The sequence below is a fragment of the Brassica rapa genome, chromosome A10, assembly GCF_000309985.2.
Source record: "Brassica rapa cultivar Chiifu-401-42 chromosome A10, CAAS_Brap_v3.01, whole genome shotgun sequence".
NCBI lineage: Eukaryota > Viridiplantae > Streptophyta > Magnoliopsida > Brassicales > Brassicaceae > Brassica > Brassica rapa.
The window spans coordinates 2475791-2498079 of record NC_024804.2 but is presented as its reverse complement, the minus strand read 5'-3'; the positions used below and the strand labels follow the sequence as shown (position 1 = coordinate 2498079).

The window sequence follows — 22289 nt, the reverse complement described above, 5'->3', positions numbered from 1 at the left end:
CGACGATTTTGCACCGAGTGCTTATTTTAAGAAACTTCTAAAATCCGGACCAAGTGTACAAGGTTCGGGTGATTCAGACAAGATGATTGAAGGGTAATTTAGTAATTTAAAGAGTTCCTCGGACTGACACTTTCCGACAATAATGGCGGAAAGAGAGAAGGTTTAAAAGATTTGTTAACGATGATTAAAATGCCAGCTTTGAGCGGGGGGATTAGATTTTCCTTCATTCTTCCCTCAACTGCCTCTTCCTCCGTCTTCCTAGGTGAGGTTACCATCTCTTTTTCCTTTTCTTTTCTGAATAATTTCCATTTCCGTAAATTTGATTCCTTTTTTCTTTTCTCTCCCTTTTTTTTTTGCTGGGGGGATAGAATTAGGGTTCTATCAGAACCGCATTGCTGCTGGGGGTACAATTTTTCTTGATTTATCTCAGACGTATCTTCTTATTATTGTTTTTTTTTAATTGGTTTGCATTGCAGGGAAGAAGAAGAAGAGGATAATAGAAGAGAATGGGGGTTATATCCAGACGGGTTTTGCCCGCCTGTGGTAACCTCTGTTTCTTCTGTCCTTCCTTGCGTCCCAGGTCTCGTCATCCCCTTAAACGTTACAAGCACATGCTCGCTGAAATCTTCCCTCGCAACCAGGTCATCTCTTTTTTTCTTTCTCTTTTGTATCTATATCAATCATTATTCTAAATTATATTTCTTTCTTTGAGTACTAATGAGGATAATCTACATTGTCTTTTTTTTTTCCGTTGTAGGTTTGTTGATGTTTTATAACTTGTTGGTTCAATGGGGTTTTGCTACACATGTTTTTTTAAAAGTTTATGTTTTCCATGTTGTGGTTTGGCAGGATGCTGAACCAGATGATAGAAAAATTGGCAAGCTTTGTGAGTATGCGTCAAGGAATCCTTTACGAATCCCAAAGGTAGTTACTTTATTTATTTTTATTATCTCTTATTCCCTATTTGCTTAGCATATACTTCTTCTCTCAGTTTTAATCTTCTTTGCTTTGGTTGACAGATTACAGAGTACCTTGAGCAAAAATGTTACAAAGAGCTGCGAAATGGAAATATCGGATCAGTCAAAGTCGTCTTGTGCATTTACAAGAAAATGCTTTCCTCATGTAAGGAGCAGATGTAAGTAGTAGTTTCTTACAGGATAAAGTTTGATTTGGTATATTCTGATTATTTGAGGAATAAATTATCACATTTTTTTGTTTTCTTGTAGGCCTCTATTTTCGTGTAGTTTGCTAAGCATTGTCCGAACTCTTTTGGAGCAAACAAAAGAGGAAGAAGTGCAGATTTTGGGTTGCAATACCCTCGTTGACTTTATTAGCTTACAGGTTACATTTGAGCCTTATTTTAGGCATTGTTTCATCTTCTTTTGGTCTCTGCTCAATCCACATTTGCTTAAATACAGACTGAGAATTCGCACATGTTCAACTTAGAAGGGCTAATACCTAAACTTTGTCAACTTGCTCAAGAACTGGGGGATGATGAAAGATCACTCCAATTACGGCCAGCAGGAATGCAAGCTTTGGCATTCATGGTAATGGTTTACACAAAACATATCCTATATATAAATTGATATGTGCAGCATGTTACTAACCAATAGTTACTGCCAGGTGTCTTTCATTGGTGAGCATTCACAACTATCAATGGACTTGGATTTGGTGAGTCATCGGTTACTTTAACAAACAGTGATGGTGCATTGTTGTTGATCATGAACTCTTTTTTTTTCTTTCATCTTGAATTAGATTATGTGTGTGATTCTGGAGAATTATATGGATTTGGAGACCAACGAGGCTGGTGAAAATTCAATTCCCAAAATGAGTAAATGGGTTTCTTTCAAACGTAATAATCCTGTGACTGAGGAAAACATGTAAGGCTTCTCAATAACTTTATTGTCACTTGTTAAATGCATCTTTTAATTGTTATTTGATTTATTTGTTAAATCCATTCAGGGATAATTCGAAGAGCCCCTCATACTGGTCTATGGCCTGCCTTTGCAACATAGCCAAATTAGCAAAGGAAACCACAACTCTTCGCCGTGTTCTGGAACCGCTTTTGAATGCTTTTGACTGTGGAAGTTACTGGTCTCCAGAGAAGGGCGTCGCCTCTTCTGTTTTATTGTTTCTTCAGTCTCGTCTCGAAGAATCAGGTCAGAGATTGATATCTAAATTTCCTTAAATTTTAACTCGTCTTCTAGGCTGCTACTGACTAAAACAAGTGTATGGAAAAGCAGGAGAAAATTGTCATGTGTTGGTATCTTCTTTAATCAAGCACTTGGATCATAAGAATGTAATGAAGCAACAGGGTGTTCAAGTTAACATGGTTAATGTAGCCACATGCCTTGTGCTACACGCTAAGCAGCAGGCTTCAGGCGCCCTGACTGCTGTAATAGCTGACTTGATTAAGCACTTGCGGAAATGCCTTCAAAACGCAGCTGAATCTGATCTGTCTGCTGATGGAACGAAGCAGAACTCTGAGATGCAGCATGCGTTAGAAAATTGCATCGCAGAGCTCTCAAACAAGGTTAGTTGGACTGTATTATACTTGCCTCCGTCCTACAAAGATAGATTTTTTTAGTGTTTTCATGCATATTAAAAAAAAATACGTTAAATCGCTATAATAAATATATAGTTTTCTGTAGTTTTAATTTTTAATAACTTTTAACCAATGACAATTCAATTAATTCAATTAATTTTTTTTAGTTTACAACCTTTTTATCGAAAACATTAAGATTTTTTTATCTTTTTGAAACAAATTTTCAATAACTTTTTTGTTGGTTTGCTCTAAGGTTGGGGATGCAGGGCCAATTCTTGATATGTTGGCAGTGGTTCTTGAGACGATATCAACTAATGTACTCGTTGCTAGGACCACAGCGTCAGCCACTCTCCGTGCTGCACATATAGTATCAGTGGTCCCAAATGTATCTTACCACAAGAAAGTAAGTGAGATTTTGTTTTTGTTTTACTGAAACTTGCGGCAATTATTCTGTTTCTAACGGATTTACGGTGGGGTGTGTCCCAGGTGTTTCCGGATGCCTTGTTTCACCAACTGCTCCTTGCGATGTCCCACGCAGACTGTGAGACTAGAGTTGAGGCGCATAATGTATTCTCTGTCCTGCTTCTTCGTACTCTTCGTTTGCCTTGGTCAGACCAATATGATGAAGCCTCAGATGGTTGTCTGTCCTTGGAGAGCTTAAAGGATGTCGATGATGGTATAAAAGTATGTTTCTTATGATATTAATTGGCACTTTTCTTATGGATTTGAGTGTGATTTGATAGTGTGCTTTCATGCTGTTTACAGTCGTTATGTTCACTTCGACTGAGTAGTCACCAAGTGAATATGCTTCTTTCATCCCTATGGATCCAAGCAACTTCTACCGAGAATACACCTGCAAATTTAGTGGCCATGGCCAGCACGTTTAATATCACTCTTTTGTTTTCAGTAGCAAAGGTTAGTTGTAGCCACCAAGTGGAATATGCTCCTTGATTCTTTAAAATTAAAAATGAATTTAAACACTGGATTTAATGGTTATGAACTTTGTTTACGTGATGGATCCTCCCTATGTAGATGGGAAGGCATTTTTTGAGTATGTAAAATTTTCTCTGATTTGGTGATTGTTGCTAATGGCAGAGATCAAATCATATGGCTCTGGTGCGGTGTTTTCAGCTGGCGTTCTCTCTTCGAAATCTCTCATTGAATCAAGATGGTAAGTGAAAGACTATGTTTAATGCTCTTGAGTTTGTTTCTGACATATATTTCTGGTATGATTCTGAAGGAGGTATGCAGCTCTCACGTAGAAGATCCATCTTCACGTTTGCATCATACTTGCTCATTTTTAGTGCCAAGATCTCCAATATACCGGAGCTAATTCCACTTGTCAAAGAATCTTTAACTGCCCAAATGGTGAGCTTTTGTTAACTATTGCATCCGTTTTCAAATCCCTTGCGTTTGGGTGCTCAGCTGTCTTCTAATCCGTATGTGCAATTCATCATGTTCTTAACAGGTTGATCCTTCTCTTGTGCTGGAAGGAGATATCAGACTGCGTGCTGCATGTTCTGGATCTCCACAGGAAGATGATTGTGCTGCTCTCAACTCCTCAGCGGTTGTCTCAAATGATAGTTTCCTGAAGGAAATCGTTATCACTCAGTTCACATCGAAATTTCAGATATTATCCGAGGTACTTTTCCAGTTTAAAATGACAATAAAATGTATTCATTCATTGTAGTTCTTATATTTGGTGGAAGATGGGTTTGATCTTATAGCCAAATCAGCAGATAAAGCTATATTGAATATAAAGAAACCATGAGTTTAGTACTAATGCTATGTTTAGTACTCGCAGGAGCATTCTATATCTTGACCTTTTTCTAAAAATGTTTTGTGTTATGCTCTCAGGAGGAGGAATCAAATTTGAGAAAGGAAATTGAGTCAGATTTTTCGAGAGATGAGGATGCACACCCTCTTGGCGCACCAATGTTCATGGACACACCAGGATCTAGTAGTTCTCCTCTTAATGAAACAGAAGTTCCAGCTTTTGATGAGGTAATAATAATGACTTCATTAGAAACTTAATTACACTTTTTTTGCTTCAGGGAGTGAGAGTTCCTTAATTGCAATTGTGTTGGATCCTTCAGGTTGAGCTTTCAGCAATAGTGGCATTTGAAGGAGCTTCTCCGGGGGCTAGTGGGAGTGAGCCTGGCCACAATAAATCCTTGTCCACAAACACTAACCCAGCAGATGTTCTGAGTGTCAACGAGTTGCTAGAATCGGTAAATATACATACACTTACTTAGTGCTTGTGTGATCTTTTTTCTTTTAAATGTAATTCTTCTTAATTGTTGGTGTGTAGGTATCAGAAACTGCTAGGCAAGTTGCAAGCCTCCCTGTTTCCTCCATCCCTGTACCTTACGACCAAATGATGAATCAGTGTGAGGCTCTTGTGACGGGTAAGCATCAAAAGATGTCCGTGCTTCGAAGTTTCAAACCTGAGGCAACCAAAGCTGTAACTCTCTCAGAAGAGGATGAACTCTTTCTTCTAGATGAGGTGAGAGAGAGTCTGTTCTTCAACTGTCCTCCCATCAAACTTTATAATCTCCTTTTGGTAATCATTTTTGTTTTCCTTGTGTGTTACAGACAGAAGAAGCTGATGAAGATGATCACAAGGCACTGACTGTGGCACAAGTCCAACCTCAAGGCCAGCTTCCATTCTGCGCACTGGAAGTGGAACAAAACTCGTTTCGGTTACCTTCTTCAAGCCCTTACGATGAGTTCTTGAAAGCAGCCGGATGTTAAAGCCGGTACATTCTTGAAAATCTTGCATGTGTAACTTATTTATAGACACACGGCATAGTGTATACATATATATATATTATCACGTGTAATCTTGTGCTTCATCTAATCTTAATATATTAAAGTGAGTTAGGACTCACAGAGAGATGACACATCAATTTTTACTAAAATCATATTTCTTATTAACAATTAATCATCAGATGGTAAAGATTTAAGGTCAAAACAATTGCATGGTTTGGACCAATTCCATCCGGCAATGGAAGGTTTAGAAGTTGAGATATGATTGATACAAGAAATCATTGGTGTTACTAACAACTAAAGTAGACCAAACAAGACCCAAACTCATGTCAAACTGTTAAAGATCATACAATAGTAAAAGATCTGAAACAAAAAAAAAGGGGACATGTTACTAATTATACAGAGATCACAATCCCATTTGAGCCCTAAGTTTGTATATTACACTCACAAGAAGTTACTAGACCAAAAACTATAGAATGCCCTGAAGTTATATGGTTACTCAAAGGTAGATAATGATTCTGAATGATTGAGCTTCAAGAGGAGCTCAAGATCCTCTTGAAACGTGTTTTAACTTGAGTAGATTGGAGTTTGCTGAAAATTAGATTTATGTGTCGTGTGGATCAAGCAACAAACCAGAGTACTGTCAAGAGTATATACAATTCATATAAACAAAGTATGGTGACAACCTCCATCGTTAAAACAGAAAGAAAACGCCTTAAGGTTTGTGTTTCAACCAGTTTTCATCTATGATTCGAAAGAGAAACCTCACAAGACTATATGATCCCATAAACCCTAGTATGATCCAATAACACTCCCCTTAACTTACTCTAAGAAGTCTACGGAGTCACCTGCAAAGTCAAGAGCAAAGAAGAGGAACCCATTGAGCCTGAAAGACCATAGACTGATGTTATCTCCATCTCTCAACTCATTAGCCTCAACGACGTCACTCCATGCACCACTCAACAGAAAACTCTGGAGGACTTTCCCTGAGTCAGACACACGAACCCACTTCTTCAAAACCATCTTCCACTGTTTATTCCTTTGATCAACGAGACACGCAGCCACACCAATCCTCCCCTCATTATTGATCCTCTCGTCTCCAAGAATCATCCCCTCGTCACACGTCAAGAAGTCGTTTCTCTTTAGGGTCTGGAAAGGGATGGAGAGACGGTTTTGTTCTGGATCCACGTCGTCGAGGTCGAGAGGCTTCTCCGCGAGGAGGAAGGGGTCGTCGGCTATGTTCAAGTCTTTTTTCAAGCGGCGGATCCATTGGGGAGTCTTCGTGGTGGTGGTGTATTGGTAAACAGTTCGTTTCTTTATGGGGAGTTTTGAGAGAGGAGGAGGAGGAGGAGAGTGTTTCTTGTTGGGGGGACTTCGAAGGGATCTTTTTCTTTTGGGGAAGAGGTGGAAGATTCTCCTCATTCTCTCTTCTTCTTTCTTGTCTTTGGCAGTTTTGGAGAATCCTGGAAGGTTCCACATTATATCTTTATACAAGCTCATCTCTTCTTCTAAGCTGTGTTGATTCAAGAAGTTAGGGACCGTCGAGATGAAGAGGACAAGAAGTGGCTGAGTGAGAGAGAGAGAGGAACTATCTTGCCGATTAATATAAGACGCGAGGCAAATTCAGAGTGTTCTTTTTTTTTTTCTCTTGATTCTTTAATATCTCGTCCAAGAAGTTAGTTAGGTTCCCGCTAAAACTCATCCCCAACGGTCATAACGGAAACTCAAGCGAGAGAGAGGAGCTAATCACGTTCCTAATTGGTCCGTTTGTGTTATGTTCTACTTCTAGCTCACGATTGATACAAGCATAAACCTAAAGATTAAATCGACAAATCCTTTCTTTTTTCGTTTACTTTTAAGCCTGTTTTAGATATAAAGGTGCAGACTTCTTCAACTTTACAAGAAGATCAGATCCTACTGATTAACTTCTACCTTTTTTTGTTCTTTGCAACTATTTCAGTCAAATTAAAAAAAAAAATCCACGATTTAGAAAAAAAAACTTGATGTTCCTTTCATTTTTTTTTTCTTAAGATTTCTAACTGATATGAGAAAAGGTTTTAGCCTCAGAAATTCGCCTGAAGCTGAGCGAATTCCGATAAAAATCTCAAAATTGAATGCTTAGGGCTTTGATCATCACCAAGTCCTTTGTCCAGAGTCTCGAGTACACCCTTCATGATTCGAGTGTAGATCCTCTCCATCTGCGGAATGCTGTAGCTTTCAGTACGCTCCATCAGCACTCCCTTTACAGATTCTATCTCGCTTGACATGTCTTCGTCTGACTTCACAGAATCTTGGGAGCAATCACCACTCACTTCTTCCCCACAAGCCTCATCCTCTTTTCTCGGCGGATCTTCTGCTGAACAAGGCGCTGATGAGTTTGATTTGGCTGCTTCCAGAGGTGTCATTTCTACGTCTGAATCTTGGTGTTCTGGTTTGTCTGAAGCTGAATCTGTTCACCGCAACATAAACATTATCAAGCGTTGTTCTATATCCAGCAACAAGTAGTTTGATTCTTCACACGTGAAACAAGAACCATATATTCGTTTGCAGTGGCATTACCTGTAGAGGCAGCATCAGCTGTTTTCTTAGGCTTTTTAAGACCTTCATGATCTCGATCTATATTAACCTCTGGCTGCACGTTTCGAAGTCGGGCACTGGATCTAGTAACAGTCCCCATCTGCACTACAGGAGCTAAACCAAGGATAGATCCACTCAGATCATCTGGTATCTGTGCAGGACCACCTTCAGCTGCGATCTTGTCACAATATGTTAGCAGTGCTGGGTCCATCTGCGCCAGCATCCCATGCACCTGAAACACAAAGACAATTATGGCTTCAGAGGAAAGCTCTGGGGGATGCTATGCCTGCAACAAATTTTCATTGAAAGCTATAAAAGGACTCAAAAGAGACTAGCAAACATACTACATCTCGAAGCTCGTAGGCTCTACTGACAATTCTCGCTCCAGCGTAATCATCTCCATTGTAAGCCTGGATAAATGAGATCAACATCTTGTAAATGAGACCACATTCTCTAAATCGTCAAGGTTTTATAGCCATGTGTTGTAAAATAGGAGTGCACCTTGGCATTTTTCACAATGAGATCAACATCTTGCAAGAACGGTGAACATGTGAGGTACTGCCCAGCATCAACACGCTGCAGCAGAGTAGCCGTATCCATTGGATTTTGAATTATTGTGCGATAGTTTGGAGCATCCTCGTCAGTAACTGGGAAGTGGAATGCGCTGAATCTTTTATCATATAGTATCCTGCACAGCAAAAGTATACTACAAGTTATATTATTTAAAGTAACGAGATAATTAAAACGGGACCCCAAGAAAACTCTCTACATGATATACTAAACAAGGCTACCAAATGTAAAATTTGAAAGCTAATTTAAGTGCTTTTATATTCAAATTTTTTCATCTCTAGGCCTCCATATAGATTTAAAGAGAACATTTGAAACTTTTAGGCGGTAGGCCTTCAATTTCCAGAAGATTAAGGGTCGAGAACACTTTCAATGGATGTTTTTTTATAAAAGTCAAGGCCAATACACATTTACCTATTGCAAACGTCTCTGAGACACATACGCAATCGTCGAAGGGCATGCTGCTCTGCTTCAACCTTGGCTTTTATTTCTGCCGGTTTTGGACCAGTAGGTTCTTTTGGAAGCTTGGGAAGTTCTGGAAAGGGCGGTCCATCAGGTTTGCCGTTTAAGCCTGAAATGACTGAGAGAGCAGCTTCAATCAAACGGTCAAAGAACAAAGACCTGTCTTCGCCTGATAGTTTGTCCACAGTATAACTGAAAGCAAGAGGACACAATCTAAGAAACGGAGTAATAAACCACAACCGTGGAATCTATACATGGACAACCAAAAGAATGAAAAAGCTAGATCTATAGCTAGAGTCTAGGAAAGAGTATGCTAAGTTGGCGTATGAAACCAATAAAAAGGCAATGCCAATTCTCAGAATTTGTCTGACCTTCCATAACTTGTCAAAAATAGTATATAAGTTCATAACTTTATATGGTCATACATGCTTAGTGTTAAGAAAGCTCAAGGTGATCAACATCAGACAAACCAAAAACACTAACTTCGACAACATAAGCATCAACAGATTCATATATTAACTCAAGACTAATATGCACACACAACCGCAATGCATGCTTTGACACTGAAGGGATGACTGGCTCTCAGAACAAGCTCACACATTATCATATTACACTGAGATCCTAGTTAACAAACTGTTGGCTCATAACCAAACTTCAAAGAAAGTTACCTACCAGATTTTCTAGAAAACAAAAGAAAAGCCAGTAATAAATCTGTACAATGGTACGTGATAAGGTGATTACAAATTTACAAGTAGAGCATAAACTTACACAGATCGATTGTCAAATACTGACTGCTCTTCAAAATCAGATAATTCACCATAAGATGTAGCAAGTAATAATATGGGCAGATTTGATGGCAGTTCTTCTAACAAAGTCAGAAATACAGCCCTTAGCTGTTCATGCGCCTGCAGTCATTAGGATTAAGATCATTAGACTGGCTACTTAAAACTCAAAGCAGTTCCTGCTACAACCAATAGGACAAGCTGTTCTATTAAGCAAACAGCAAACATCATCTGCCAAAGTAACTGCAGCAAAATGAATTTAGGTAGTAAGAAAAACACTTACATTTTCCCACCAATTATTGAACATCGGTATGTAAAGTATCGAAGGTGTTGTTCTCCTAGCTTCACTAAATATATGTACTAACGCCTCCTCTGGGGTCTTGGCACCAGGATCCGAAAGAAGAGATGGAAGTCCCAGAGAGTGAATAGGAAATTTTTCTAGCTCGTGTAAGATAGCAGGTCCAAGATGATCCTGTTAAGCTAACAAGTAAGTTAATTCAGTTTAAAGTAATAAAGCCTTCTGAAAATAATCACACGAAACTACGAGCAATTACCAGTCCAACTCCTTCACCACCAAGCAGCAGGAGTCGAGGACGATAAACGAGAGGAATTGCGGATCCAAATGAAAGCATTGACAGCTTGGTCAACTCTGATGACATGGCTGACGAGGGAAAAATATCTGATATTAAACTCATGGATCCAAGGAGGTGTCGATGTAAACATGGCAATACAACCGGAGAGAGTGGTCTGGACTGCACAACAGACCCTCTATGGGCAGCAGGAGTAATAGCTGACATTGCCTCTACAAAGTGGCTCTTGTTAACCTTAACCAACCCAACATCTATGGCATATTTATCGTCACTGGTATAAACTTGTGGATATTTCTCACGAAAAGCACGAATGGCAGCTTCAGTGCACAAAGCTTTCAGATCAGCACCACAATACCCTACACAACTAGCTGCCAGTTCCTCTTTGAGCTCACGACTAGGAGGATTTTTCCATTTACGAGTGTGGATATCCAATATTTCGGCTCGTGCTTCGCAGCCTGGTAAAGAAAAATTGAACTCTCGATCGAATCTGCCAGGGCGGCGTAATGCTCCATCTATTGCATCTACCCTGTTTGTTGCTCCAATGAGAACAACTTGACCACGAGAATCAAGGCCATCCATCAGCGCCAGCAAAGTTGAAACAATAGAATTATGTATCTGCTCCTGCTTGCTAGATCTTACAGGAGCAAGACCATCAATTTCATCAAAAAAGATTATCGAAGGCTGATTTCGCTGAGCCTCCTCAAAGAGTAGCTTTAGTTGTCTCTCAGCCTCGCCAACCCACTTGCTAAGGACATCAGCACCCTTTCGCATATAAAAGCTAACTTTCTGTCCAGCTTTTGAAGCAGCACATGCCAATGCTCGAGCAATCAGTGTTTTACCAGTGCCTGGAGGACCACACAGCAATACACCTCTGGGAGGAGTAATGTTGTAACTTGCAAAGAACTCTGGGTACAGCAACGGAAAGAAAACCATTTCCTTCAAATCATTAATATATTCGGATAGCCCACCAATGTCGTCAAAATTAATATTCTCATTGATCTGCAGTGGCTGAATATCTGCACCTCCTTTAGAGCTTGGCCCAGCAGTCTGAACCCCGGAAGTTAATGCGGTTAAACCATCACTTTGGTGACCCCAACCAGAAGCTCCAGCATTCAACCCCAATGAACTTGACCCGTACGTGTCCAAACCCCCAAATAGCCAAGGTGGTCCAGATCTGTTTCCACCTCGAGCCCATGGAATCGCAGGGCCCTGATCCAACTCATCCACAAGAAGAGAATCATCTGAATCATCTGTTCTTGCAAAGCGATGGCGCTTGTGAAGCCTAGACCCACCTCTCCTAACATCCCTTCCATTCCTGGTACCCATGCCTTGATGCAACACTCTCCGGGGAGATCTAGGTTGTTGTTGCTTGTTAATTTCTTCTGTAGGCATCCTACGCACTTCAGCACGGTTTCGCAGATCATATCTCTTCCTTCCCTCCTGTTCTTCATCTTCATCATCGTCGCCATCTTCTTCCTCATCTTCGCCATCCCCCTCATCTTCTCCATTACCCTCGTCTTCAGCCTCAACCTCATCTTCACCATCATCAGCATCATGGTCATCTAGTTCATTTCCATTCTCGGTTTCTTCTGGGCCATCTTTCTCCTCAGAAGAATCTTGATTGGCGCCAGATTCTGTTTTCAGACGTTTATTAGCAATTATCTTTGAACGACGAGGACGAAGACCTTCACGCCGTGGTGCTGATTCAGTTTCCTTGGCCTTTCTATTTCGATGAACTCCATTACTGACTCTACTCCTTAAAGTTCGATATGCTGGACTCTGTAAAAGATCAGAAACTTATTCTTATAAGGCATAACACATTACTTCTAAAGTAGCTTCAAAATAATCAAGAGGAAAATATCCTGACCATCATATCTTCATCCTCCCCTCCAGAACTGTCAGTATAGTCTTCAAGATTTACAGAAAGTCTTCTCTTCCTAGTGGAACGCCGGAGGTCGGATGCAACTGGCTGTACGTCATTAGCAACGTTACCAACATTCTAGTTTAATTAGACCAAGATAAACAGTATGCAATACAGGTCACTAATAGGACAAAAGCTATTATCGCTGGACTAAAATGATCATCTTCTCCAAAGTGAAACCCCATAACGGCATAAACAATCATAGAAACTGGCATCAACTTAAAACTCAGGGGAAGTAGAAATGCTCTTAACTGCAGTAAACTTAATAACAACAACTCCTCTTTCCATTCATTCACATAAACAGACCAAACAACATCCAGTGGTACTTTCAGAATGTTGGTGTTTGACGCTTACCGTGGCGCTCGAAGCCCGTGCTGGCTTGTTCCCTTTATGCAGCATCTTAGCGATCTGCGAAGCCGCGGTTCTCGTCTTGGTGTTTCTTTTCCTGTTATGCAAGTTGGGCGAGTAGTAATAGTATGAGCGACCATACAATTTAGGTCTCCTCCTAAGCCTATCGCTGCTTCTAACCGCCTTAGTATCCGAACCATCTCCTTGACTCGATCCCTTCGGATGCATACTGAAAAATGCTTACGCCTGATTGACTTATCTTACTTCCATAAACTACAAAACTCAAAGATTCACACATCACATTCCAGCAAACATAGCCAATAGAAAATGAAATACACAGAGCTAATAGACATGCATTCATAGACCTCCGAGCTTAAACAATTCAAAATCCTAAACCAAGCCCTAGAAACTGGAGCCGGACGAGTGATCAGTTCGAGTAAATCTACACAACGGAGAAGAGATTATTGTTTATCCGATTGCATTATTAAGCTAATAGAACTCAAAGAGGAGCTAAAATCAATCAAACGGAGAGATAATGCGAAATCGAGCAAGCGTAACGGATTGGTGATAAACGTAGAGACGCGAGAAACCTGGAGATTGGAGGAAAGTGAAAGGGGAGAAAGATCGAGAGGTGTGTCAGTGGAGACTGGTTCGTCTTCGTTGCTCTTCTTCTTCTTCTTCTTCTTGCGTTTTTTTTTTTCTTTCTTCCTTTTTGTTTTTTTTTCCGGCTGCTGCTTTAATAAATTTTGTTTACCTCACTCCCTGTTTGGACGTCAGGATATCTCTATCCCTGGCTTTCCTAGTCCGTGGATATTCTCCTTATAAGTTTGGATTATTTTGAAATAACTCCCTCAATATTATCTTATATTAATTATTGACCCCATAACTTTAAATTGTGGTCCAATAATTACCTTAATTTAAAATTCACTTTTAAACCCACAGGTTTGGTTATATATCAGTCATCCAAACAGTTATTTATTGTAGAAAATATCTATATTATTAAAACTGAAGTACATTTGAGAGTTGTTTGGAAACTTGGATAATAGTATAAATGAGAATTGTTTGGAAACATGGATAGTAGTATAAATGAGAATTGTTTGGAAACATGGATAGCAGTAGAAAATAATACTTGCTTATCTTAATTGATTTTTTAAAAGATTTTTATTATATTGTTAATCAATTCTAACCCTTCATCTATTATATTTACTAAATAAGTTAATATCTTTTACATTCATTTTCTCACTTTTTAACTATCTCATTAATTATATTTACTATAATATTTTGTCAGGATTATTTACATATTAACTATAATAATTCGACATATTTGAATGAAACCACTCTATTTGTGATAAGAATTCAAAATGGTTAACAATTTTTTTTATTTACTTATGTATCGGTTAGACATGGACATTCGGATAACTATTCAGCTACGAGTTATTTCTGTGGGTTATCATGCTTTTTGAGTTTTGAAACTAGACTTCATTTCGGTATTATAAATTTTCATGTGTGTTTCAAATCGGGTCCAGATGAATTCAGTCTTGATATATACAAACCTACAAATATCCAAAAACTAATGTATTTGACGCCGGTACGGATATTTGTATGAAAAGTAAGAATATTAACAGATTCAATTCGGGTATGTTGAATTCAAATTAAACTAAAAATAACCAAATAACCAAAAGTAATCATATTACTCTATTTGATTCAGGTTCGATTATGATGTATAGAAATCTAAAAGTATTTATGCAATTAATTATATTATGATACATATAAAATATATAATACTAATCATAAAAATAAAATATCGATTTATAAGAAAGTAAAAATTAACACCCGCACGGGCGTGCGGGTCAATCTCTAGTTATTATTATAACCCAATCTACAAAAAATTAGCAGATTTTGAACTTTCTTGAGGTGTTTTTGAAGAGACTAATACAAAGGAGATAGTAACATTTCTTCTTTACAGACAAAGAGACTCCATTTGGTGTTCATAGACACTGCACTATAGCAGTGCAAGGCAATTAAAAAGCCAAAGTAACAACGTGAATATTCTTTTATACTATACAACATTTAGGGTAGCTTACAATAAACTATTACAAACTCTTCTTGCAGTTCACTTGTGCGTGCAATGAACTCAGAGGAGGCTACTGTAAAAATACTGCAGCAAACCCCAAACCTTTTCTCCAATTTTGCTTAACTTCCAAGTTAATAGAGCTTCTTAATGAGATGGCGGCACACAAGAGAGAGGCATAGAGAGAGAGATTGTAACTGAAACCTGAGAGAGATCTCAGTTTCCATCTGAGCTTTTGCTGGACCCGCCATTTCTGGAGCTTCCTTTACCTTTCCCACTGCCTTTCGTCTTGCTAGATTTAGAGCTTGTTGATTTGCTGCTAGTCCCTTGTGTATCCACATCAGCAAGACCATTCTCCAGAGCTTTCACCAGATTCTCAAAGTAGGTTTTCGTTATGCTGTTTATACAATATACAAGTCATTGCAGTTAGCATTCACAGGGGTTGTTCAACGTCTCAACTAGTTCAACCAAACCAATGACAGTATCTGACTACAGATGCCACAACTGATCTGAATAGTACTCATCTTAAGTCGACATAGAGTCTATCATGATCTGTCTGAAAAGGAAAAACAATCACCTGGTCAAACCAGTTAACTTTGTCCGGAAATGATTGAAGTCATCTGAAGGGCCTTCAGCATTCAGAAACACCTCCAGTTCCTTCTCTACGCATTTGTGGAGCCTCTCCAAACCTGACTCAGCCTCCCCTGATCAAATCATCAAGAGAAAATTTCAAATTTCAATGGCTCACTGACACGACCAGCTTTTCCAGCCGATCTACAGATGAGGATTCTTTACCTTGCAAATACTCAAAAAATTGTTTCTTATCGTGATCAGGTAGATAGTACCCATATGCATATGTCCATTTCAGTACACGTCTGCATTCAATGATCTGTAAAGGTATAATGGGGTGAATATTCAGAGAGATGTGGTACATAAATCTCATTAGTTATTTATATATTTTAGTTGCTAACCTGAAGCCACGCCTCTGAGATGAACTTCAGCTGAGATTCTGGAGTGCATTGTATGTCACTAAGCTTCTCCAGCTAGCAAAACAACAAGAAAAGTTTGACAGCAGCATTTGAGCACCACAAATTCAAAACAAAATCAACGAAGTAACAACACTGCAGTCCTATTAAGAGTCCGGATACAGTTTGGTCTTGCAAAATAACAGCAAATGGAATAGCTGTTAGCTCAAATCATTCTTCCACTCCATAGAATTTTTTTACCTTTTCCAATTGCGCTTTCTGCAGATCCTCCACAGCTTTCTGCCTCGACTGCCAAATCAGACAAAAAAAAATACATATGATAGGAAGACGAGAAAGCTCTTGGTTCTTGACATAGAGGTAGAATATAGTGTCTTGTAAGTGCTGCAGCCAAGTAAGAAACACAACTCTAAATTATTTTGTTTATGGGGTGTTAATAGCCTACAATATATATTACTCAACCCCACCCTTCACATGATTCACATTCTCGATGCTCGCAAATAAAGAAAACCAAATGAAAAAAATCAAACTAGCTCCAAGATGCTACAATTTTTTTATGTTGTCAAGTTCATCACAATGCTATTACTGATTTGCTCTCAGCTGGAAAGTCTATCGTATGATCATCTATCTTATCATAGAAACTGAACTAGAGCGTATAGAACAATTTAAGCTTTCAAGTGTCTTCGGCATATACGTATAAAAAATTGTGCGTACCGTCTGATTGCTTGCCCAGCGTTCATAATAATGAGTGTATCTCTCGAGCGAATTTTTTGCCATCTCTCTCCTCTTTTCAGCCTCATCATACTAAAAACAACCAATTCAATTGATATCAACAAAACAATACTAACCAGACTACAGAAAGTACCACTACAAATTATCAAAGAAGTAAAGAGATCCTACTAGTCCTTCTTGCTTGGCTGACTCATACCGGTTGCAGGCATAAAAACCACCAGTTCTTTCCCCGTGAGCTGTCCATGCATTAAGGCAAAGCCTAAAGATTCATACATACATTCATTAGCACTTCTTGCACTAACCCTAAGACATCAGATAGAAACAAGGTTGTTTGCAATTCAAAATTACAGAGAAAGAGTAACGACTAACAACCAAACTTGGACATCTTTCAGAGATGGGGATAAAGTATTTACCAACAAAACTCATATTTACAAGGTGGTGTGCATGTCATGTGCATGCATCCATGATTCTTTTCAATTGGCCGCTTACACTTTGGGCAAGGCTTTGAATTTGCAAGTATCCTGGGAGGCAAAAGCTGGTTAGCATGTCATATAAGAAATGGTAGATGCAAGAGAAATGACATAGCTCCAGTGATAATTAAACATAAATATGCGGTAGAGAAAAACAGAAGATTGGTTCAGTATGAACACGTATAATACCAGTTCATATTTTCGGATTCAGCGCTATTTTTACGTATCCATTGTGCTACTGTGTGACAATCCACAGGACGGTGAGCCTCTTCAGTGCACTGGAATTTCATATTTATTACAGGTCCCAAAGATAAACCAAAGTGATTAAATAGTTGGTTTTGACACCAAGAACTTACATTCCAGCAAAAGCTCCGTGAACACAAGCAGGAAACATCATAATTGCTAGTCCCGGCAGCAAACTCAATTGCATTCTCACATCCTGGGGCAGGGCACCACTTCATCTGAAGCAGAAAAAAACAAATAAGAGCGAAATCAAGACAAGACAAGCGCAATATCATAGGCATACCATACATATGGAGGGCAGAGTACTATAGTCTGCCTAAAGGCCGTAAACCAACGGTTTGAAGAAAGTTGTGTTTATCTAGATTTCATTTTAAAAGGTTTAAGTTATTAGCAAGAGCATCAAGCAGTTTCTCCTTATTGCTGTAAATTATGCAGTGTGATAGATGTTATCTTGGACGCTTTACCTTTCTGTTGTCTTCAATATAAGACCTAAGAAAATATTTGTAGTACTTCTCTTTGTCTTCCTTGGAAGCGAATTTTTCGAACATATCTTGACCAACAGCAGCAGGGCAAGAAGGCTCGGGACACTTTAGCATCAAGCATCCTGGGCCATCATTGATGGTTGTACTGATATAACCTATATAAGTATAGAGTATAAGAAACAAAATGTTCAAGCACAAAACAGAAACTTAATTCCACACACAATTAAATTTCTCCAATCAGATAAATCCAAGAAATTTTCAAATCCATGTTTCTGAAAAGAAGCTACAGATGAAAGCATCTACAAGGGAAAAAAAGACATACCAGTCCAGCAGGTAGAGCAGAAAGGATGACCACAAGCAAGCGATACAACTTCTTCACGTTGGAAGGGTTCAAAGCATATTCCACATGTAAGCTAAAACATCAAATGCGTCAGTGAAACATGAACTACCAAGCGAAGCAAACAATATAGAAAAACAATTCAAGAGTCGACAAATCAAAAGGAATTTACTTCTCCGCCGTGAGGGGCTGAAACAACAGGTCTCTCCAATATGCCAACAGCTTTCCGAACTCCCTCCTCATCCGCAAACCATTCATCATGAACTTTACTCACACTCCTAAAATAACACATTGTCAAGCATTAGGGAGAGCTAGAGAAAGGGGAGAGATTGGTAACTTAATTAGACAGAAAATGTCAAAGGAATTTACCAGTGATAGTGAAGAAGTAAAATGCTTGCTTCAGCCTCGCTTATGGAAAGGACCATGGAGACTCTTCCAATATCATCCATCTGAAGCTTGCGGATATCTTCTTCCTTGAGAACAACATAATTTATCTGGAAGCATGCATCATTACAACAACAACAATGAGTCAATGTTCATAGTAAAATAAGAGCATATGTGAAACTAACAGATAGTAAAGCAATCAGACATGCAGTAGCTCCATGGTAGATATACGAAAGTCAGCCACTTAACAGCTATATATAGCCAAGGAGTCGAATAAAGAACAACAAACACATAGAATCACAATCTTCAAGAAAAAAAAAAATCACTTCTTTTTGCCAATGAGTTCCTCCATTTTTATCAACTATAGAATCAGTAGCCAACAATGTAACTAAGGAATTGAAAAGAAAAACAATATGAGATAAAGAGAAGGTAAAAAAGCTTTGGCAGAAAGATTAAACAATAAAAACAGAATAGTTAGGAAGAGTACATAACTCATATAACAATCACTGCATTTCCATCAATTTACTACAGAAAGACAAGAATCATATAGCAACTCAACTCCATCTAGAAAACTAAATTGCCTTGAAACTAACTTTCAATCACTTAGAAGACTAAGCGTAGCATAAAAAAAAAGAAAAAGAAAAAGGAAAAGTCTAACAAGAAAAAAACTTCTTTGAGCTCAGCAATTCCCATTAACAAACAGACAGAACAGATGAGGAAACTAAACCGCCAAACACTAAAGTAAAGCTGAAAACGGCAACAAGTTCCAAACTTTAACAGCCAGCTCATACTACCAAGTGAAGTAATCAACAAAAGAGCCATGAAAAGAAAAAAGATACAAGAATCCAACATTGGATTGGACAGTTGCAAAAGCATGTAATAAGTAGTAACAAGTTCTAAATCTAAACAAGCCCCACCTGAGAGCGATGAGAGGCGATCATGAGGGAATCATCCACGTCTTCCTCAACGAAACCGTAATCGGGCTCATCACCATCGCTTTCGATGTAATCATCATCCGACCCACCACCGCTGTAAAAATCATCCTCTCCCGATTCCATATCGTGGGTACCGAGCAAGTCATCCTCTGAATCCATGATCCGCGATAATTATCTTCTTACTCTCCCTAAAGGCTTGAGCTTTATGGGAATCAGACAAAACCCTCTCACTCAATAAAGGTTCCAGAGAATCTCACAAGGGAAAGTAAACAACTTTTTATATAAGTGTCTGATATCGAGAGAAAGAGAGAGATTCCGAATCGCTGGCTTCGCGATTCAGAAACCGAGTAGTAGATGTGATAATAACGAAACGTTTAATCATAAAAAGGCAAGTGGAAAACATGACAAAACCTCTCCCGACAACAACATACATCTCCAAAGATGAAGACTTTTGACTTTCTCGGGTTTGAGTCATTTAAAATGTTTTCTTTTCTTCTAGTTGAGCCCAAAAGATCCGTGTGGTGGGCTTGAGAATGCACATCAAAGAGTGTGCGTGTGTTGTTCGTATAAACACCAAGTTTGAATTTAAAGTATCGAACTCTTCCACGTTTCCTCTCTCCAACAACTGCTCCTTGGTTTCTTTTGTGTGTGTCTCTCAGCAAAGGAATATTATAGACCGGTCCACATAGAAACAGAGTTCATATCAAACATCCAATTGTTTCGGAGATTAACTCCATATACCCCATACCCCCTTAAATGAATTCTTAGTGCCCCATCTCTATTCTTCCTACCCTTTTATCCTTGCACTTCCCAAACTAGCCTTTCATTTATTCTCCAATTAAATAAACCAACCATAATTCAACAACCTACATGGCCCACAAAATAACCTTAACCAATCAGATTTCTCCTGACCCACATGTCTCCTTCTTCATCGTACAAGTTTCTTCCTCTCATCCTCCATTAGCGTTTTTTGAAGCTCAAAAAATAGGCAATTCAGGTTCGTTTTCGATGATTTTTTTTTGTGATATTACATTTAAAAATCGTGTATATGATGTGTAACGTTAAAAAAGTAAGATTTGATGAAAATTTGAGAGATTAAAAACGATTTCAAAAACTGTGTTTAGGGCTATCGGGTATTTTTAACATCCGTTTTGGATGAATTTTTTTGCTGAAATGTTATTAAAACAAGTGTATATCTCGGCTAGTGTAAAAAAAAAAAGAAAATCCAATGAAAATTATGAGAGATTTAAAAAGATTTTGAAAACTGTGTTTATAGATTTTGGGTATTTTTATGTGTGTTTCGATGATTTTCTGTGTGTAATTTCATTTAAGATGAATTATACATCATGGTTGATGTAAAATACTAACAATAGGGTCCTAAAAGCGAATTAGTTAGTACAAGGATAAGTTCTGGGTATTACTGGTATAACTAGTTTTACTAAAGAAAAAAGGTTTACTGGAAATACTAGGATTACTATATTGATATTTCTTACTGTGATTTCTAGTATTACTATGTATAGTACTGAATTAAATTAGTATTAGTAAGAGAAGATTGTACGGTGTGATAATTAATTCTAAACATCTTAATAATGAGAATTCTAATGATATTCTATTTTATTTCAGGAAAATGCAAAATCCGAATTGCACAATCATTTGTTTTGATTATGGGGGATATTATATGAAAGATGGGGCTGAAATAAAATGGATCTCGGGAGGTGGTGAAGGAGAAGATGAAATCCACACGATTGTGTTGAGGAAATCAATGGAGGATATCACTTACTATGCTTTGGTTGAGCGTATTTGCAGAAAGATAAGGGTAGATGAATCTAAGGTGCAAGTGAAGATTAGTTACTTTCCAATGGTATTGTATTCGTACAAGCCATCATACATCTGGAATGATGAAGACGTTTTTGGTTATCTACTGCAAGTAAATCATGAGAAGTGTAGAAGTGTTCTACATGTGGAGTTCATCAATGAAGAAGTGCAACTTTCAGAAGAGGATGATGAAACTGATAGCTATGTCGGTCTATCTGATAGAGAGGCTACAGAGGCTGGTGATGAGGATGGTACTGAGAATGATGAAACTGATGTCTATGTCGGTCTATCTGATAGAGAGGCTATAGAGGCTGGTGATGAAGATGGTAATGGTGGTGTGCTCACTTTTCACGAAGACATTGAGATGCATGATGGTGTCAATCAGAGACGGGATGATGGTATGGATTTGGTTATAGGTCAAGAATTTATAACCAAGGAGGCAGCAAAAGTTCTTATTCAAGCAGCGTCGTATCAGAAATCTTTTGAATTTGATATAATTAAGTCAGATACTAAGAGATTTGTGGTTAAATGTCGAGGAGCCAAAGATGGGTGCAATTGGTTTGTGCGAGTTGCAATGTTAAAGACGTCAAATATTTGGACGGTTAGAAGTTTCATCAAGCAGCATACATGTTCTGTCGTTACAAGAACACTGCCTGATATAGAGGTTGGTGATGAAGATGGTACTGAGAATGATGCAACTGGTAATGAAGGTACTGGTGGTGTGCTCACTTTTCACGGAGAGATTGAGATGGGTGAGAATGTCACGGAAAGAGATGAGCAAGTGTTTGAAGATACAGAAGTAAGACCAGCAGTTGTCTATCAGCCACGGGATGATGGTACAGGTTTGGTTTTAGGTCAAGAATTTAGAACCAAGGAGGAAGCAAAAGTCCATATTCAGACGGCTTCACATAAGAAATGTTTTGAGTTTGATATAACTAAGTCGGATACTCAGAGATTTGTCGTTAAATGCCGAGGAGCCAAAGACGGTTGCAAGTGGTTTGTGCGAGTTGCAAAGTTAAAGAATACAGATCTTTGGACGGTTAGAAGTTACATCAAGCATCATACATGTTCTGTTGTTACTACAAGAACACTGCCTAATAGAAGGAAAGGCACATCACAAATCGTTGCATCTGTTTTGGCTCAAGATTATCCTGGTACATTTGACACACCAGTTCCCAAAGTTCTGATCGATTTGGTTCATCGAAAGGTTGGTGTGCATGTTTCATACACCTCAGCATGGAGAGGAAAAAGAGAAGCTGCTAATGAAGTGCGAGGA

At 38.6% G+C, this 22289-nt stretch overlaps 4 protein-coding genes across 6 annotated transcripts; 1 reads left to right on the top strand and 3 right to left on the bottom strand.

The window, feature by feature from the left end:
* Positions 1-39: 39 nt before the first annotated feature.
* Positions 40-5466, top strand: LOC103844080 (protein SEMI-ROLLED LEAF 2). The gene is made up of 20 exons (XM_009120852.3): positions 40-262; positions 477-641; positions 850-924; positions 1020-1135; positions 1227-1341; positions 1419-1547; positions 1624-1671; positions 1756-1880; positions 1963-2159; positions 2244-2533; positions 2799-2948; positions 3032-3229; positions 3311-3460; positions 3641-3716; positions 3786-3913; positions 4014-4187; positions 4403-4549; positions 4642-4776; positions 4857-5051; positions 5141-5466. Exons 2-20 carry the CDS (start codon positions 507-509, stop codon positions 5297-5299), a joined length of 2742 nt encoding a protein of 913 aa, XP_009119100.1. The 5' UTR covers positions 40-262; positions 477-506; the 3' UTR covers positions 5300-5466.
* Positions 5467-6136: 670 nt separating this feature from the next.
* LOC103844082 (B3 domain-containing protein At1g05920) lies at positions 6137-6793 on the bottom strand. The gene has a single exon (XM_009120854.3). It carries the CDS (start codon positions 6791-6793, stop codon positions 6137-6139), a length of 657 nt encoding a protein of 218 aa, XP_009119102.2.
* Positions 6794-7161: 368 nt separating this feature from the next.
* LOC103844083 (ATPase family AAA domain-containing protein At1g05910) lies at positions 7162-13530 on the bottom strand. 2 transcript variants are annotated; one of them, XM_033282348.1, is made up of 11 exons: positions 13152-13530; positions 12568-12834; positions 12160-12291; positions 10257-12071; positions 9986-10174; positions 9689-9825; positions 8873-9112; positions 8393-8579; positions 8236-8301; positions 7874-8123; positions 7162-7763 (listed from the first exon to the last, which is right to left on the bottom strand). In XM_033282348.1, the coding sequence occupies exons 2-11, from the start codon at positions 12787-12789 to the stop codon at positions 7378-7380; spliced, it is 3624 nt and encodes a 1207-aa protein (XP_033138239.1). In that variant the 5' UTR covers positions 12790-12834; positions 13152-13530; the 3' UTR covers positions 7162-7377. The 2 variants fall into 2 exon arrangements, with proteins under 2 accessions (XP_033138239.1, XP_009119105.2); XM_009120857.2 differs by having other exon boundaries at positions 12160-12261; positions 13152-13527.
* A 961-nt stretch (positions 13531-14491) lies between these two features.
* Positions 14492-19609, bottom strand: LOC103844084 (probable E3 ubiquitin-protein ligase ARI5). Of its 2 annotated transcripts, none has more exons than XM_033282349.1 (15): positions 19181-19609; positions 18249-18373; positions 18052-18157; positions 17865-17955; positions 17525-17697; positions 17174-17278; positions 17007-17095; positions 16761-16868; positions 16516-16606; positions 16330-16419; positions 15859-15999; positions 15604-15675; positions 15428-15521; positions 15210-15336; positions 14492-15029 (listed from the first exon to the last, which is right to left on the bottom strand). In XM_033282349.1, exons 1-15 carry the CDS (start codon positions 19355-19357, stop codon positions 14849-14851), a joined length of 1770 nt encoding a protein of 589 aa, XP_033138240.1. In that variant the 5' UTR covers positions 19358-19609; the 3' UTR covers positions 14492-14848. The 2 variants fall into 2 exon arrangements, with proteins under 2 accessions (XP_033138240.1, XP_009119106.2); XM_009120858.3 differs by having other exon boundaries at positions 15859-15906.
* Between the last annotated feature and the right edge of the window lie 2680 nt (positions 19610-22289).